A 19204-nucleotide genomic window follows, 5' to 3' on the forward strand; every position below is an offset into this window, starting at 1 on the left:
CGTTGGGCTGAAGGGTCTGTTTCCGCGCTGTATCTCTAATATAAACTCGAGAAGGCAGTAAAGTGGATTACATCACATGTTTTCTGACAACTACCCTGTGCCACTGGCTATAGTAATGAAATAAATATATAGTGTCTAATGCAACAGGGTTCGCCACTTTAGAAGGGGCAGGTGCCTTCGATTATTAAAATAAAATCAAGACACTGGTGAGGGGCGTGAGACAGAGTGTGTGCAGGCAGATGGCGAGGAAAAACAAAGGGTGACTGACGGAAGGGAGAGGTTGGACAACAAATTGAGAGCAGTGGGGGAAAGTGTTGGAGGGACAATTTGAGTAGCCAGAGTTCAAAGGGACAGGGGACTGGACAAACAGTACAAAGGAGTGACTCGTGAAGACAAGGGAAGTGAAGACAGAGTAAGTGAAAGGAGCCTTACACACAAACAAGACTTCTTAAGGTATTTTGACATATTTTGTGGCAAGTTACATTATCCACAAACAGTAGCTACCTCAGTGAAAGAATCTCATATTCCTGAGTGACGTTAATTATTGCACAACTTTGATATTGGTCTGGTTGTACATTTATTTTTGTGAGCACTAAATGAAAGTTAATTTATTTGATTTTATAACAATGAAGTGAACTGTAGCACAGTGGTGTGGCGGTAGAGCTGCTGCCTTACAGTGCCAGAGACCTGAGATTCGATCCTAACTACAGATGCTTGTCTGTATGGAGTTTGTACGTTCTCCCCGTGACTTGCGTGGTTTTCTCCGAGATCTTCGGTTTTCTCCACACTCCAAAGACGCACAAGTTTGTAGGTTAATTAATTGTCTTGGTATAAATGTAAAATTGTCCCTCGTGTGTGTAGGGCAGTGTTAATGTGTGGGGATCGCTGGTCGGTGTGGACTCATTGGTGAAAGGGCCCGTTTCTGCGCTGTATCTCTAAACTAACCTGAATTTAAAAAAGGTTCTAAAACGTAAAGTACACTTAAGAAATCTAGAATTAATTAGGAGTTCTAAAATCTTACCAACATCCTTTCATCTGCATGCTCAGCTCCTGCATCGCTAAAAACAATATTAGAGATGTACGACTCGCAAATCAAGATCACCTCTCCGCACACCTGATCCAGCAGGACCTAATGAGGAAAGAGTGCATCACTCATTGCTACAACAGCATTTAGTTTAAACAGTAAAATCACCTCCACATGCTCAAAGGGTGCAGAGATTTCCGAGGATGTTGCCAGGACTCGAGGGCTTGGAACTACAGGGAGAGGTTGAGCAGGCTGGGACTTTATTCTTTAGAGTGCAGGAGGATGAGGGATGATCTTATAGTGTGTAAAATCACAGGAGGAATAGAACAGCTAAATACAGTCTTTTGCCCAGAGTAGGATCCTGAGCAAGCCAACTGGATGCAAAATTGGCTGGTTGGAAGGAGACAGAAGGGCAGTAATGGATGTTATTCAGACTGGAGGCCTGTGACCAGTGGTGCACCATAGGAGCAGTGCTGGGTCCACTGTTGTTTGTCATCATTATTAATAATGAACGAGAATGTTGATGGTATGGTTTGCACAGTTGCAGATGACACCAAAGTTGGCGGTTGAGTGTTCAGTAAAGAAGGTTGTCCAAGAAATATAACGGGATCTTTACTTAAACAGGGGAAGTGGGCCAAGGAATGACAGACGGCATTTAAAATCAAATATGTATGAGGTTTTCACCTTGTTCCTTGATAAATATACCCAAGGCAAGACTTAATCAGCAAATGGTGGGGCCCTGGAGAATGTTGTAGAATAGAGGGACCAATGGGCACAAATAAATAGTTCCCTGGAAGTGAAGATACAGGAGGTCAGGGTGGTAAAGAAGGCATTTTGCACGCTTGCCTTCATCGGTCAGGGCAGCTAGAATTATAATGAAACAGTGGTGGAACAAGATTGGCTCCTGCTCCTATTTTCCAGTTTGCTACAGTTGACACAGACACAGCTTCAGTTGATCCATACTCACTTGCGTCTCTTCTAGAGTCTTACAATGAGCTTGACAGAGCTTGTACAGGGTCTCAACTGCCTGGCTGACTATTTCTGGAGGAGAGCAAAAGGCACTTATCCAATTCTGGACTTCGTCTGTAATAAAAGAGCACATTTGACAAATTATTAACAACAGGGTGATCTTAAAAGAAACTACCAACAATGATAACCATGGCGCAAGAACAATACAAAGCAAATTTGATTTCAAATCTTGGAATGGAATGCAACACTATTACTAAGCAATTTAAGACCAGTTGATTTAGGTATTCCCTCCGCTGGATCTATGAGGAACTAGAACGTAGTGGAAGTTACTCCCATAAATGGCAGCGTTTGTTATGAATATCAGTGATAGGAAATAATATTCCTTTGCAATTGACTTCCTAGTAAGGATTGTGTAGGAAGGAACTGCAGATGCTGGCTTAAACCGAAGACACAAAATGTTGGGAGTAAGTCAGCGGGTTAGACAGTCTGGAGAAAAGGAATAAGTGACATTTCGGGTCTGGAGAAGTGTCTCGACCCGAAACGTCACCAATTCCTTTTCTCCAGAGATGCTGTCTAACCCGCTGAGTTACTCCAGCATTTTGTGCCTATCCTAATAAAGATTGCTAAGTCCCTGACCATTCCTTCAGCACTAGCTCAGAAAAGAACCTTTGTGGGTATGGACAAGTTGGGTCAGATTATCTGTTTCCATGTCATTGTTGATATCCAGTGACTGAAGTCTGCCAAAGATGCAACACTACCCATATTTCATTATGTTTAGCGAGTTGCCTAAGAAATCTGTACCACTGTATTTCACTCACCTATCAACTTAGCTCTCACTTCCTCCACCAAGTGATGAGCAATGTTGCCCATGACACTCACGATGTGGGTTGTTCTGTTGTCTATTTTTTTAGACCTGCAAATAATGGAAAAGAATACCCAGATCAATGAATGCAAACTTTATGCTGCCCTGATACAATGCGACTTAATTTAAAAAAAGACCATTTTTTAATTCATTTAAAATAGTAATCACTCCTCACTTCAAAAAAACCCCCAAAAAACAGTCCAAGCACATACTCATTTTAAACAGGGTCACAAGAACAATGGATGAACATGGTTTCATGATCTTCTCAAAGTGGAGGGCTATTACAGGTTTAGCATTAGAGTTCTCTAATTAGTAATTACCACATAGTGTACTTTACTTTTAAGATAACAGCATGGAAACAGGCCCTTCAGCCCACTGGGTCCAGGCTGACCATCGGTCAACAGTCATGCTGGTTCTATGTTATCCCACTTTCTCATCCACTCCCTACTCACTGGGAACAACTTTACAGAGAGGCCAATTAACCTAACCTAGGGTGGACAAACCCACATGTCTTGGGATGTGGGAGGAAAATGGAGCACCCAGAGGAAACCCACGCAGTCACAAGGAGAACGTACAAATTCCACACAGACAGCCCTCGAGGTCAGGATTGAACCCGGGTCTTTGGTGCTCGAGGCAGCAGCTCTCCCAGCTACCCTGTCACTATGCCACCCTACTATGCCCAGCTACTATGCCACCCTGTTTCTGATCACATGGTGGCATTAAGGACTGAAAATATCTAGATATATGTTCTAGCCCTAAAACAAACTCAGTAGGAAACATTTGAATAGCAGGAAGATTTTTGAAAAATATTAGAATGTTATACTTTACAATTAATTCTGTACAAAACTTTACAAACCTGTAAAGATCATCCCAAGAGTCTATAATCTTGGCATAGTTCAACTTTGGGAAGGATCCTGTAATTTTTGAAAGCAACATCCAGGCAGCAGCTGCATGATCGGTGTCAATGTGAGTGATAAGGTCTTTGATAAAAGTTGAACTGAACTTATCTTGTTGGGACCACAGAAAGAAAGCTTTGGTCAGGTAACGACTGTGGAAGGAGAAAAACATTCTGTTTGGTGTTTTAAAACAGAGAAATAATAGATGTTAACTCAAAGATGACCAATGGGAAAATCATGAAAAACTCCCAAAATGCTATAAAACTGTACAGTATTTGTATAAAATGTTTATCTTTTCTTCTGCTGCCTCGTAGTCTCTTCTCGTGACAGAGGTCAGAATAGAGCACCTATTCATTGAGCAATATCTGAGACAAATGATATGGCTTATCCATGGAATAAACTGGGCGTAATTAGGGACAATGCCATTGATGTAATTAATTACTCATGGAATTCATGGCCCATGTCCATTCAAGAGCAGAGAAAGAGCATTTCGGGTTATTTGAGAACTTAGTAACAATGGGCTGGAGCCCACAGAAGCCCCATGAGTTTTATTTATTGAACTATTTTTTTGTCATCTATTGAGCACTGTGTTTACAGACATGTTCTGCTGCTGCACGTAAGAATTTAATTGTGCCGTTTTGATACTCATGATAATAAACACTCTTGACAGCAGCATATCTATCCACCCAACTCATCAAGGATAGAAAAGGTGCAGGTCCCTATCACACAATCTTTCCAAATTACAGTAGACAATAGACAATAGGTGCAGGAGGAGGCCATTTGGCCTTTCGGGCCAGCACCGCCATTCAATGTGATCATGGCTGATCATTCTCAATCAGTACCCCGTTCCTGCCTTCTCCCCATACCCCCTGACTCCGCTATCCTTAAGAGCTCTATCTAGCTCTCTCTTGAATGCATTCAGAGAATAGGCCTCCACTGCCTTCTGAGGCAGAGAATTCCACAGATTCACAACTCTCTGACTGAAAAAGTTTTTCCTCATCTCAGTTCTAAATGGCCTACCCCTTATTCTTAAACTGTGGCCCTTTGTTTTGGACTCCCCCAACATTGGGTACATAAAAGGGGAAAGAAATTTAGTGGGATGGAATGGAGAGAGTGTGGGAAGATTCAGTATTATTGCAATGTCAGATAAATCTTTTGAAAACCACAAAGTAGACCTACTCAAAGATAAAATAGGACCGAGGCAGTGAATCAGGCACAGGGCATTTTGCATTAGAAACAATCTAACATACAATGCATCTTTTCAGCTTCACTGATTTCAACAGAACCTTTTTGGTACCATGATAGACGCGAATCCTTGAACATTCCCCACCCAAACGTGCGATTCTTATGTTAAAGTTTCCAACAAAATTCAGAAATTGCTTGGAGATGCTTAAATGCACATTAAAAATATTAAAATAGCACTGTAATTTTCAACAATAGGATCTCAGCTCTGAAACAACACAAATAAAGAGACGCTACCAAGCTCACAACTGATACATTCTCCTCTTTGTTTGCTATTACCGAATCATCTAAACAGTCTAATTTTCTATCCTATGAAATAAAAAAGAGAAATACTGTTATTGTGCAAAATTCAAATTATGAAGAGAAATGGCACCACATTCCACGTTACAATCAACTTCTAAAATTGGGAACTTTCCAATCTTTCATTAAATTCCCGCTATTCATTCATATCAAAGCGAACAAATAACAATAACAGCTTTCAAAAAGGAAAATGTTGCAAGGTTTTGGGAATCAATGAATAGCTCTTTGAACAGCATTTTCAAATGCCAGAAAATGTATGATCAGCCACAAAGCTTCCTTCCATAGATAGACACAAAGTGCCGGAGTAACCCAGCAGGTTAAGAAGCACCCGCTGAGAAAAAAGATGGGTGCCGTTTTGGGTCGGGACCCTTCTTCAGTCTGAATCTTCCGCTGCCTGACCCGCTGAGTTACACCGGCACTTTGGGCCTATCTTCGCTATAAACCAGCATCTGCAGTTCCTTTCTCCAAACCTTCCTTCCATGCTATGGCATCCAATGATTTTACTTTTGCAATATAAAGAAATCAAAAATAATTAAAAGCAAATGAAATGGCCTTTGCGAATTGAAACACATAAAAATACCCCAAAATGTATTTACCAAAGCTCCTGATACTCAAATACAAGAAGTGTTAAAACATCCCAGGCCAATCTTTGGTGTTTGTCTTCATCACCAAACTGCCTGTAATTCTTGATTTGCTGCATTACCACTTGATTCAGATACTCCAGTGCTTTTTCCTGGACAGTATTCTCACAATCCATTACAACTGGGATGACTCCATTTATCCAAGCCTTCTGTAGCAATTCATTACTGGGTTGAGCCTAGAAGAAACATACAAATTGACCATTGAGTTTCAACCCTAAATCCTATAACTGTGAACAATAAATTCCGAACCACAGATGTAATTAAAGATAATCTTGACCTACAAAGTTCTACTTTCGTTTATTTTTGAGATGCAGCATGTAAACGGACCCTTTGGCCCACTGAGTTCACCCCAACCATTTATCACCAGTTCTATGTTCTCCAATTTCTCATCCACTCTCTCCACATATGGGGAAATTGTACAGTGGCCAATTGACCTACAAACCCGCACAACTTTGGTATGTGGGAGGAAACCGGAACACCCGGCACTGTGGTGGAGTGGTAGAGTTGCTGCCTTACAGTGCCAGAGACCGAGGTTCGAACCTTACTACAGGTGCTTGTCCATATGGAGTTTGTACATTCTCCCCGTGACCTGCGTGGGTTTTCTCCGACATCTTCGGTTTCCTCCCACACTCCACAGGTGTACAGGTTTGTAGGTTAATTGGCTTGGCGTAAATGTAAAATTGTCCCTAGTGTGTGTAAGGTAGTGTTAATGTGCGGGGATCGCTGGTCGGCACGGACTCGGTGGGCCGAAGGACGTGTTTCCGCGCTCTATCTCCAAACTAAACACAGAGGAAATCCACGCAGTCAGGGGGAGAACATGCAAACTCCACAGACAGCACCCAAGGTCAGGGTCGAACCTATCTGTGAGGCAACAATTCCACTAGCTGCACCGTGCTGCCCAGAACTACTTCTGAAATAGAAATCTAATGGTGACTCGGTAAAAACGTGGTGAATCCAATCACATGTCCAATCTTCCCGATTATGGAAATGCCTTGTTAGTCTTGTAGAGGTTCACGTGTTGTATAAACACTCAGTTTAATATTCACGATGCAGCTCAACAATTAGTGCAAGAGATAGGATTGCCAACTTCCTCACTCCCAAATATGGGACAAGGTGACGTCATCGCTCCACACCCCACGTGTCGTCACTCAGCCAGCGGCCACGTGCTCCCGCTCCACCAATGGCGGCCGCCATTAGTGGAGCGGGAGCACGTGGCCGCTGGCTGGGTGAGGTCACGTGGGGCGTGAGGCAGTGACGTCACCCTTTGTCCCTTCTTTGGGAGTGAGGAAGTTGGCAATCCTATTCATACGGGACAAGGGCGGTCCCGTACAGGACAAACCAACTTAGCCCCAAAAATACGGGATGTCCCGGCTAATATGGGGCAGTTGGCAACCGTAGCAAGAGGGCAACGTGTGTGTTAACGTGTTGACAGTGAGGTGAAAACTAGCTCCGTCGTCCGCTGCACACCGCCAGCAGACCACACAGGTCGGCAGTGATCGGTCAGCCCAGATCACGCCAGGTCCACGCGAGTGCTCGATCTCCACGAATGACGGTGCGAGACCAAAGTAGCTCGGCCCGCCACAGTCTGATAATTAATGACTTTGAAAGAAATTACATTGTTAAGTGTAAAAGACTGCCTAAACTAATATTTTGTAGTTTCTCTCTCAACACAATCCTTTCTTATTAGTTGCCCATTACTAACCAGAACTCACAGCTCACAGTATTCAAAACATTTTATATAAGAAAAACATACCAACAGAAGATCGGTGATTAACAGCAATGTTTGCTTGCGAACAGATGGGGCAGGATCTCGACAACGATCTTGTAATACAGTCAGATCTTCTTGGGTGCAGAGGACTACATTCTGTTTCAAAATGCTTACAAGCACCTGCAAGATTGTATCATGAATGATTTACTGATATGTGTAAACATTAAAATTAGATTATAGACAATACACAATAGGTGCAGGAGGCCATTCGGCCCTTCGAGTCAGCACCGCCATTCAATGTGATCATGGCTGATCATTCTCAATCAGTACCCCGTTCCTGCCTTCTCCCCATACCCCCTGACTCCGCTATCCTTAAGAGCTCTATCTAGCTCTCTCTCTGATTGAACATTAATCTCTGATTGAACATTAAACATACAGCTTACAGTGTGAAAATGTCTGAATGCAAGAAAATGTAAATTTATCCATTTTATGGTAATTTAGAAAAAATGTATATCCATGTATTAGACACAAAAATATAACATTGAAAGTATTTGCATTAAAAGAACACATGAATCAAAGGCAGGAAAGGGTTCAATTCTCCATTCCACTGTTTGTGAAATGAGCCCCCCCCAACAGATAACTAGCTTCTGATAACCAGCTACGATGGCTGCTGTCTTAAGCCATCATATAGTGATCCTTAAGGTGATGATGACTAGGTCACTAAATGGCATTAGCCCCAAATGTCAAGGGGAGCTAACCATTTCGCTTGGACATTGGCTGGATCTGGTGGTTTTAAAGGAAGTGCCTGAAGAGATAGTGAAGCCTTTAGTTCATGGAAACTCTTAGTTCTGGGAACGGTACCAGTGGATTGGAAAATGTGTACATGATGCCTTTGTTGAGAGATGGGAAACAAAATGCAAGAAACTCCAAGCCAGTGAGCTGAGCATCTGTTGTTAGGAAGATGCTGGAATCCAGGAACAAAGTTAGGCCGATTCTCTGTTTCCACTCAACCAATAACTGGTCTCAGTTGGCTTTTCATTCACTATCTAGACTGGAAGAGCCCCGAGAAGAACAAATAATCAGTACTATGACTGTACGTTTACACTACCTGAATGGCTGATTTCCTTACGATGGTTCTTTCATCACCAGCCCTCACTCGTAACATTGACATAATTTCTGAAACTGTCCCGAGAGAAAAGCAGCATAGCTTAATTAAAGATTAATTAAGAACACTTTAAAAATTCTTTCTCACTCAAGACTGACTTAAACTTAATGAATAAATAGGGTACTTTATACACAAAAGAGCCTGGTTGATAGTCACATAATTATTATGGTCTTGTGAGTCACCAATGACATCCCGCCAGATCCAAGTGTCCCATATAGAATAAATTGTAGGGTTATCTCAAGAAGCTATTCAGTTCCCTTTCAAACATCCAGTGATTCAGTGTCCACCATCCCTGCAGGCAGCATAATCTGCATTACATCCACTGAGTGAATCCATTTATCAGGAGCGTACAGAAGGTCAATGTAAATGGCATTCCAGTGAAGGAATATTGCACCTCTGCAACTAGTCACCACCTGCTCCTTCAAGCACATTCCCCAACCTCAGTTTTTAACTCCCAATTATTTATTGTGCACATTAAACATTAAATTAGGCTCATGCTTTAAACTTAAGTTGCACTGGTTTAATCAGCACCAAAGAATGCTTTGCCCAAATAAATCTAAAAACATTTAGAAAGACAATCTAAAATGGCACAAATTGGGTGAAACATGCCAGTTTCTTGTCAGGCTGTGATCTCTTACAGCTTTCATGCACAAAATTCATGAGTGTGATGGTTGCACATCTCACTTTGGTGCATGGTTTTGCACAGTAGTCCCACATCAAAAGATTTGCAAGAAATTAAATCTCCTGTCATGGCGGGAGATTAGAATGGCAGTTCCCCAATTGTCAACATGAACAACTGCTCCCTCTACTGAAGGACTTTGTGATCAGTATTTGCTCAGAGATAGGTCAGAGTTTACAGTGGGTAAAGTGACTGAAGGATGGGTTATTGAGGCGATGGTGGGCACTCTTAGAACACTGGAATTGTTGAGTACATTCCCCATTAAAATCATTATCAGCTACTTTAGTCCAAGGCCTGCAGCACAATATATTTCACAAAGACATAGTTCTGTGTGCTCACCATTCTTCACCATCGATTCCCCAGGGTCCGTGACTTCAATACTTTTTAATGCATCCCTGCTTTGGCTAGATGTGGCTAAAAATGTCATATATTTAAAACAAGGCAAATTGAATATTGCAGTAAAAATGTTCTCTAAATTTGAGAGTGATGCCGATTAAGTAACAACGACAGCAAACGGCAGTTAAGTGGGCAATTCTTATATTTAGTTATGGTAGACACAAAATGCTGGAGTATCTCAGCGGGTCAGGCAGCAACTCGGGAGAGAAGGAATGGGTGACGTTTCGGGTCGAGACCCTTCTTCAGACTGATTATTTAGTTATATTTAGTTATGGTCAGTATAAATTATGCCCACAGTTCAGAAAGGCATGAGGAGAGGCTCCAAAGCCACATGTACATTCATAAACGCAGAGGAATAATGTTTAAGAAGTGGTAGTCAAACCTGTAACATTATAACTCCCTGACAATGTTTCCTCTTCATCACTCACATCACACCAAATATAAATACTATGAATTATTCTTGCCAGTACTTCAATGCAAGACAATTGTAAGCCTCAAGTCTCAATTTGAATTAATTAATTTTCTTGAATAACTAACCTACAATCCATTAGCTATATCCATAATCCAGACAAAAGATAAACACTAACTTATGAGAAGTTTATGTTTAGTCTACAGATATAGTTCTTCATGAGATGACGATTAATTCTGTGCAATATTTAAACTGGAGAAAAGGTTTAGATGAGAGAGAACATCTTGCTCATCGGGTTTTAAAGCACTGCAGAATAAATGTTGCATTTCATCAGTGTTATTGTGCTCACCAGTGACTATTGAACCATCATTTTCTGTGACTTCAGTGGATTCTGGTATACCCAAGGTCTTGTGTAGACTTTTGGTGGCTAAAAGATTATCAAATGTATAAGCAGATTAAGACTGTTAACAATATCTTTACCTTGTTTTTTTTTATTAAACAAACAACACCTCAGCAACCCAAGTGTCCAGAGACCAAACAAGATGCAACTACTTTATCTGCAGTCTCTCAAAAAGTATTGCAGACTTTTAACATTCTGGGCAAATTTGGAAAATAAATGACAAAGACATTGATTCATTTCTTTCTGTGTGGAATTGTTTTGAGCATTATAAGTTCCAAAATGGGTCTCAAGTTCCCCACAAAGTCTTTTAGCTTGCAAGTGGAAGTCGGTTCCAATTACTATTTTAATCTTCGTGGGGAAAATTGCAATTTCACGACACCAGTGGGAAATCCAAAACACAGGCCACAAAAACTACTATCAATGACATTACTGGACACCTCATCTCTTCCCCCCTTGCAATAGGAAAGGCAAGTTGGTTGTCCTCCATTGTGTGCTGTTAGACGACAGACTATTGTCCATAGCTCTCCTCAAATACTAATTGTGTTTGTGGCCATACCAAAACATCTCAACATTATATCATTGACAAAACGGATCATCTGATAATTACCGACAGCCCAGCATACAAAAGTAGTGCTTTTTGCTGATAAAAACGTAGGTGCATCCTCATTTGAGTGGAGCTTTAAGAGTGCAAATTAGAATTAGGTAAAGTGTAGAAAATCAGTGAAGTTGGGAGAAGAGGTGCAATAGTGACACATCAAATAAAACTCATGTTAAATTAAGAAGTGCACAATTAGTAAGAATTTCTGAAAGGGAACACAAGTTTCTTAAAATATGGAGGAACGGCTAAAAACTAGAGTTTGCACAATGTGAGAACTTCAGGACACACATGGTGTAGGAGATCATTAAATTGCTGGGGCATTGGGATCAATTCAAGAGAGGCATTCTAGAACTTGATGGTCTGGGCCCAATATTCTAGAAGGGAGCTTCACTTCGATATTTGGGGAACATTTAAATCGAATTGGCTCAAATAGCCGCCTTCTGACCATAACACCTCACATCCTAAAATGCAACACCTCACAATTATCTGTATTAAACTCCATTCACCATGCCTCAGCCCACTTGCGCACTTGATCAAGACCCTGCTGTAAATTTTGATAACCATTTTCACCTTCATTAATACCGACCAGTCAATTGGTCAATATGTAGAAATCTGACAGTTTATACATATCAATATTGTGCCTACACTGAAAAATCAAAAACAGGTTTGTGCAAAGTAGAAATATTCTGAAGCCCATCGAGTCACAGAGTGATACAGTGTGGAAACAGGCCCAACTTACCCACACCAGCCAACATGTCCCAGCCACACTGGTCCCACCTGCCAGCATTTGGCCCATATCCCTCCAAACCTGTCCTATCCACGTGCCTGTCTGTTTCTTAAATGTTGAGAGTCATTCCCCAAAAGAAATGGGAAATTTCGTCCTCCTCTGGCAGCTACCTCCTCTGACAGCTTGTTCCATACATCCACCGCCCTCTGTGTGGAAAATGTTACCCCTCAGGTTCCTATTAATCCCATGTTAGGATTTTTGCTCTACTTACCTCCCAGCATTAGTTCCTGAACAGAATCAAAAGCCGATGAAATATTCAAGTCTAAACATTGGGCAAGACAAGAGAGTGCCCTGCTCCGGACAGTGGGGGCTTTATCGGAGCATCTATCCAAGATCACCACCTGGATCCAATACTTGTTACTGAGATACTTCTGTTGCTCTGGCTGAAGTGAAGGGTCTATTCCCCGATCAGGCAATTTCAGCAAAGCCATTATTACATCCAAAGCAAAACTTCTATAAGAAATCTAAAAGCAAGAGAAACAAAGCACAGTACGTTACCTTTGTCATCTATTATGCAGCAGAGACTAAACATCCGGAGCAACAATTATAGAATTATAGCTGCTGCTTCACAGATTCAGGAACATACAACTCGATCCTGATTTTGTGTGTTGTTGCCTTTTTCCTCCTTGATACCAAAGCTTATCACTGTACAATAATAAATCAAACTGAATGCGAGCTCACGGGTTAATTGGCCACCGTAAATCAGTTTAGTTTAATCGCCATGTGTACCAAGGTAGAGTGAAAGGCTTTTTTGTTGTGTGGTTTCCAGTCGGCGTAAAGACTATCACAGAAGTTACAGTGAGTGGTGGATGTAATGCAGTTCATCACACAGACTAGACTTCCCTCCTTTGACTCCATCTGCATTTCATGCTACCTTGGAAAAACAGTCAATGTAATCAAAGACTTGTCCCACCCTGGACATTTATCTTTCTCTCTGTTCTAGTCAGACAGAAGGTACAGAAGCTTGAAAGTGCACACCACCAGATGCTGAAACGGATTCTTCCCTTCTGTTATCAGGCTTCTGAACAGTATTATCTAACCTGTTTGGACAGCATCCAAAACAAAACTTTTCATTGTACCTCAGGCCAAATGACAATGATAAACCTACAATATTGTAGAGAAAGGTGAAAGAAATGGGGAGAAGCAGACGGGAATACGAGAATAACATTAGATTAGTGAGGGAATAGTTTAAATGATGCTTAAGGGCCAGGAGTTTGGTGTTTTTCATCCAGGCCTTTTCACTGTGCTCTCTGTGATCTCTATAAAAGAAAATGATAAAAGGATGAAATAAAAATAAGATCACATCGTGGAATACTTTGAATTTAGTGAAAAAGATGGTAAAATATTGTCTGTCAACATTACATACAGCAAGTTCATTGTGCAAAATAAAAGGATTGGTGTAGATTTAATCTTCATAACTGAAATAGTAAACAGGTGGCGCAGATTGCCAACACTCACAGAATCCTAGTAAAACTAATGGAATAAAAATCAAGGATAGACACAAAAAGCTGGAGTAATTCAGCGGGACAGGCAGCATCTCTGGGGAGAAGGAATGGATGACCCTTCTTCAGACAAAATCAGTTTGGCTCTGAAAATCAGCAGACACCCCTCTCCACTAATGAAGATAAACACACACTCGTATCGTTTCTTACCTTGCTGTTTAGAGAATATTTATGGAACCAATCCAAGAAAGCAACATAATCCGCAGAAGAAAGTTTTGTTAGCAATTTCACCAGGGCTTGGGCACCCTGCGTCCGAAATTCTGCTTTATCCGGCACCTGCAATATATAAAACTGGTATCAAATACTATACAGACACACGGGAGAACATTCAGGCCTTGCACAGCTTGTTCTGACTTTCACTTATTTGAAACTGCTCTGTATCCCAATATCCCTCAATATTCACAATAAGCAAAAATCAAAACCTCAGACTTTAGCTTAGTTTAGTGGTACAGTGCAGAAACAGGCCCTTCGGCCCAACGAGCCTGCGCTGACCAGCGATCCCCGCACACTAACATCATCCTACTACACACACAAGGGACAATTTACAATTTTTACCAAGCCATTTAGCCTACAAACCTGGACATCTTTGGAGTGTGGGAGGAAACCGGAGCACACGGAGAAAACCCACGCAGGTCACGGGGAAAATGTACAAACTCCGTACAGACTTGAAAATATTAATTGAGTTAACATTTTTTGGTTTTATTAGAGATTCCATTCTTCCATCATACTTTAGACCTTCTCTGCAGAGCGATATTTTACTATGTCTCTTCACTCTAGACTGCTCCAACCGCAGAAACGTTTTCTCTACGCACTCTATCGATAAACTCTTCCAAAGTTCAAATCCCCAAAAGTAAATCCCTCCTTATCTTACTGTATTAGACTGTAAATATTATTTCTTCTGACAATCTGCAACATAGACCCTTGCAATCAATCAATACGGCACATCTTCCAAGGCTATATTTGAGTCAGTTTACATCTTGCCTGCTCCCATGGCCAACTTTGTCCATGTGAGCTCCAGAACATAGACATAACCTGCCATCGCCATCCCACAAGGTGAAACAGTCTATGAGTAAATATTGTCAGAGAAATTTAAAAGCAGTCCAAAGGGACTTCAATTATCAAAATGATTGAAAGTTAAGGTTGGGGATTCCTCCAGAAATGACTGGGACAGCACAGAAGTAACCAGCAGTGAAACTGATATCAGATACATTGGCATCTGACCTCCAGTTCATATCTGATCTCTGTATGGAAAAGCACAGGTTGGAAATCAGGAACCTCCTGACCTGTGAAGAGAACCACTGACATGTTTCTCTAAGCATCCGCTGAGACAGGTTTGCTTTGGACCAGTATTTCTACGATGTGATAGCCAAGATCAGTATGCACAACTCTAGGGCTTCATAGTGGCAGCAAAACTTCTGTCCAATCTAATATTTTAGTTGTAAAGGCTAATAATCTGTTAGAATTAATTTTGTTTAAAATATTAATAATCTGCACATAAGGATCTAATCTTTCAAAGACCATTAAGCCATACGCACAGAAACACGCCCTTCGGCTTAACTTGCCCACACCGATCAACATGCCCCATCTACACTAGTCCCACCTACCCACGTTTGGCCCATATCCCTCTAAACCATGTAAACCTAGCTTTTCATTCAGGCTAGCTTTTTACTCAGGCTGAGATGATTAATAAACTGCGGCTTTTAATCACCCTATTAAATGGTAATAATGCAACAATATTTTTAATGGTCGAAGTACACTATCATTATATCTCCTAATGATGTAATTTAAAATGATCATTCTTGTATTGAAATCTCTCCAGTCTTACCAGTCCCCACCTCTATAATTGCCAAAATTACACCTCTCAGATTTCTGTTGCTGTAATTAAGGCTATTGTGCATCCAGAATGTACTTTGCCCCACCATTTGCATTACATTGTTCAGCTGCATTCACTGAGAGCATTTAGAGTTTAGAGATACAGCATGGAAACCATCGATCCCCCATTCACACTTGTTCTCTGTTTCACTCAACAACTAAACAGTCTGCAGGAGAATTCAGCAGCTTGAACAGCATCAGTGGGAGTGAGAGGAATTGCTGATGTTTTGGTTCGAGACCCTGCATCAGGGCCAAGTGTAGAGAGAAAATAGTCGATGTAGAGGTGATCCACACAGGTTTTGAGAATACGACCAGGTACACCATCAGATGCTTTGTGACGGTCCATCCTCATGAAGGATCTTCTGACATTGGCCGCAATAACTGAGACTGCGATACCATCGGTGGTGGCTCTGGGGGGTCCTAGAGGACACATCAATGTTCTCCCTATCGAAGCGTGAGTAAAATGCCTTGAACTCGTTCAGGAATGATGCCTTATTGTCGTTTGAGATGCCACTTGATTTTGCCTTGTAGGAAGTGAGGGCATGCAAGCCCTGCCACAGCTGCCGAATGTCTGTCTCATCCTCCAGTTTAGAGCAGAATTCCCTTTTAGCTTTTTTGATGGCCTTATTGAGGTCATATCTGTACCTGTACTCTGCATCGCCAGACTGAATGTCTGTCAGAAAAAATAAACAAAGTGCTGGAGTCACTCAGTGGATTAGGCCGCATCCCCGGAGAACATGGATAGATGACGTTTCAAGTCGGGAAAATTCACTCAATCCATGTTCTCCAGGGATGCTGCCTAACTGCTAAGTTACTCCAGCACTCTGTGTATTTTTTTGTAAACCAACATCTGCAGTTTCTTGCTCCTACATTTACAAATGTCCAAGATCTGGTTCTCAGAAGATTGCGGACCTCTTGGTACATCCAAGGCTTCTGATTGGGGAACATTTGGATGATCTTTGCAGGATCACACTCCACACCTTTGCTCATGAAGTTGATAACCGTGGCGTATTTGTTCAGGTCCGTTGCAGAGTCCTTGAAAGTCTCCCAGTCTATTGACTCCAAGTAATCACAGAGTTGTTCCTCTGCCTCCGCTGACCAGCTCTGTGCAGACCTGATTGCTGGGGCTGCGTTTTAGTCGCTGCCTATATGCAGGAAGGAGCACAACCAGGTGGTCAGATTTCCCAAAGTGAGGTTGAGAGATGGAGTCATAGGCATCTTTGATGATGAAATAGAAGTGGTCAACAGTGTTTGATCGTCTGGTGCTCCAGGACTTAGATAGCTACAAATACTATTTAAATTCTTTACTGAACACAAATAGGTGCAACCCTTCGTGTCCTATTAAGATATGTGCATGTCTGTGTTAGTGGTGTACATGTGTCTTCTTACATCATGCTTCATCTCACACTGACATATATTTCTCTTTCTTTCCTCCGTTGATGCAGCTGTACCTTAAATAGCTATCCATCCACTAGATGCTAAGCTAGAAGTTCCAAATTCTCCCGGTTCTCAAATTTCCTCAGAGCTTTTAACTATCTCATGATTCCATGCGACACATTGAACTTTCTCTGCATCTCCCCCACCAACGACAAACTGTGAGACATGGTAGCTCTCAAATTGCAACTTTAGGGTGGGGGGGGGGGGGGGGAAGGGAGGCCTTTCAGTTTACCTCCCATTTTTCCCCAGTTCCGATGCAAGTCATCAGTCAGAAAGAAGAAATAAACTATTGGAGGAACTCAATGAGCCAGGCAGCATCTGTGGAGGGAAATGGTCAGATGACATTTCAGTACAAATGTCATCTGCCTATTTCCCTCCACAGATATTGTATGACCTGCTGAGTTCCTCCAGCAGTTTGTTTTTCGCTCTGGGTTCTAACATCTGCTATCTCATGTAACCAGAAAGATTAATACTGGTTCTCACTCCGCCGTTCCTGCCAGACCCATGAGTACTTCCAGTATTTTCAATTTTTCCAGAGTTTTCAGCATCTATCAACTCCTGACCTACTCTCTCAAACACATACTGATCTTTAAAGACATTAAGTTTTCATTTTTATCCAGAAGGAAGATTCATCTGTTTGGGTCTGAAGAAGGCTCCTGACCTGAAATGTCACCTATCCATTCCTTCCACAAATGGAGCACTTTGTGTTCTATGCAAGATTCCAGCATCTGCAGTTCCTTGTGTCCCCACCTGTTTATTCTTCTCTGACAGGTATATCCTCTTAGATCTGATGTCATCCCATTTTATCCTTTTTTTTTTTGCACCTTTTCCATCTCTGTATTTTTTTTACAAAATGGAAACCTTTATAAACAAATTATATTTATGTCTGAAGGGTCTCGACCCAAAACGTCACCATTCCTTTTTCTCCAGAGATGCTGTCTGTCCTGCTGAGTTACTCCAGCTTTTTGTGTCAATCTTCGGTTTAAACCTGCATCTACAGTTCCTTCCTACACATTTGTTATAGCAAATTGGTATCTGCAAGACCAGAACCTACTGCACATCCCTAGGTGCCCTCAAGGTGGCGTTATCGTGCCACTTCTACGCACTCCTGCAGACATTCTGATGAAGGCACTCTCACAATGCTCCTGTTTTGAGAGTTGCACAATTTAGACCCAACAATGATGAATGAACAGTTATTGTTCGAGCTCAGCTATAAGCAAGTTGGATCATGACTGGAAATGCTTTGGAAACATTGAAATTACACTTTTCCAAAGTTCAAAACACTATTTTGAATTTTGGACAGCATGTAGGCATAACTGGTAGAGCCACTACCTCACAACGCTTGAGACCCGGGTTTTGATCCTGACTTCTGGTGCTGTCTGTGTTGAGATTGCACGATTACCTGTGACTGTGGATTTCTTCCAGGTGCTCCAGTTTCTTCCCACATCCCAAAAATGCTGGGGACGGTAGGCTGATTGACCACAGTAAATTGTTCCCAGCATGCAGTAGGAGACACTGGGCAAAGTTGATTGGGATGCAGGGAGAATAAATAATGGGATTGATGTGGGATGAATTAAATGAGCAGCTGATGGCAAACACAGACTTGTTGGGATGAAAGCCTGGTTTGATTCTGCATCTCTCTATTTCAAACTCCAACACCATAACAAAAGCACATAAAAACAAAACGTATTGGAATAACTCAGGGACAGGCAGCATCTCTCGAGGCCATGGATAGGTGATGTTTGGGTCAGGCCCTTTCTTCGGCTGAGTTGTTCCAGCACTGTGGAAGCAGTAGTTCTGGTAATAGCTCACCACTGCCCCTGGAGGGCAATTAAGAGGCGGCGACAAATGGCAATTACTTTCACGTGAATGAATAATAAAACAAAGAGGCACAAAGAAACACTGCAGATTATTTAATGGGTAATGTACAAGAATCCAGTACCCAGCTTGTGGGTATTGTATCAAGCAGTGGTACAATGGCGCAGCAGTAGAGTTGTTGTCTTACAGTGCCAGAGACCCGGGTTCAATCCTGACTGTGGGTGCTGTCTGTATAGAGTTTGTATGTTCTCCCTGTGACCACGTGGGTTTCCTCTGGGTGCTCCAGTTCCCCCCCCACATCCCAACGACGTAGGTTAATTGGCTTCGGTAAAATTCTAAATGGTTACTAGTTTGTAGGATAGTGTTAAGTGTATGGGGTGAATTCTAGTTGGTGTGGACTCGGTCGGCTGAAGAGCCTGTTTCTGCATTGTATCGTTAAAATCTAACAGTAAAGTCAATTTGTATCTCGTTAACTGGTTTTATAGGAAGTGAAACACAT

The 19204-nt window shown here is 41.8% G+C and overlaps 2 protein-coding genes across 2 annotated transcripts in view; both read right to left on the reverse strand.

Moving 5' to 3' along the window:
• Positions 1-19204, reverse strand: part of rps25 (ribosomal protein S25) — a 244761-nt gene that overhangs the window by 96249 nt on the left and 129308 nt on the right. The window lies entirely within an intron of this gene.
• Positions 1-19204, reverse strand: part of ncapd3 (non-SMC condensin II complex, subunit D3) — a 64493-nt gene that overhangs the window by 25779 nt on the left and 19510 nt on the right. The window contains exons 10-20 of the mRNA XM_078426755.1: positions 13729-13854; positions 12288-12540; positions 10641-10718; positions 9826-9900; positions 8751-8824; positions 7688-7822; positions 5890-6110; positions 3712-3903; positions 2812-2906; positions 1992-2107; positions 1022-1129 (exon numbers count right to left, since the gene is read on the reverse strand). Of these exons, the coding sequence (XP_078282881.1) occupies positions 1022-1129; positions 1992-2107; positions 2812-2906; positions 3712-3903; positions 5890-6110; positions 7688-7822; positions 8751-8824; positions 9826-9900; positions 10641-10718; positions 12288-12540; positions 13729-13854 (1473 nt within the window). The remainder of the gene's footprint in view (positions 1-1021; positions 1130-1991; positions 2108-2811; positions 2907-3711; positions 3904-5889; positions 6111-7687; positions 7823-8750; positions 8825-9825; positions 9901-10640; positions 10719-12287; positions 12541-13728; positions 13855-19204) is intronic.

Source organism: Rhinoraja longicauda, chromosome 32, assembly GCF_053455715.1.
Source record: "Rhinoraja longicauda isolate Sanriku21f chromosome 32, sRhiLon1.1, whole genome shotgun sequence".
Taxonomy (NCBI): domain Eukaryota; kingdom Metazoa; phylum Chordata; class Chondrichthyes; order Rajiformes; family Arhynchobatidae; genus Rhinoraja; species Rhinoraja longicauda.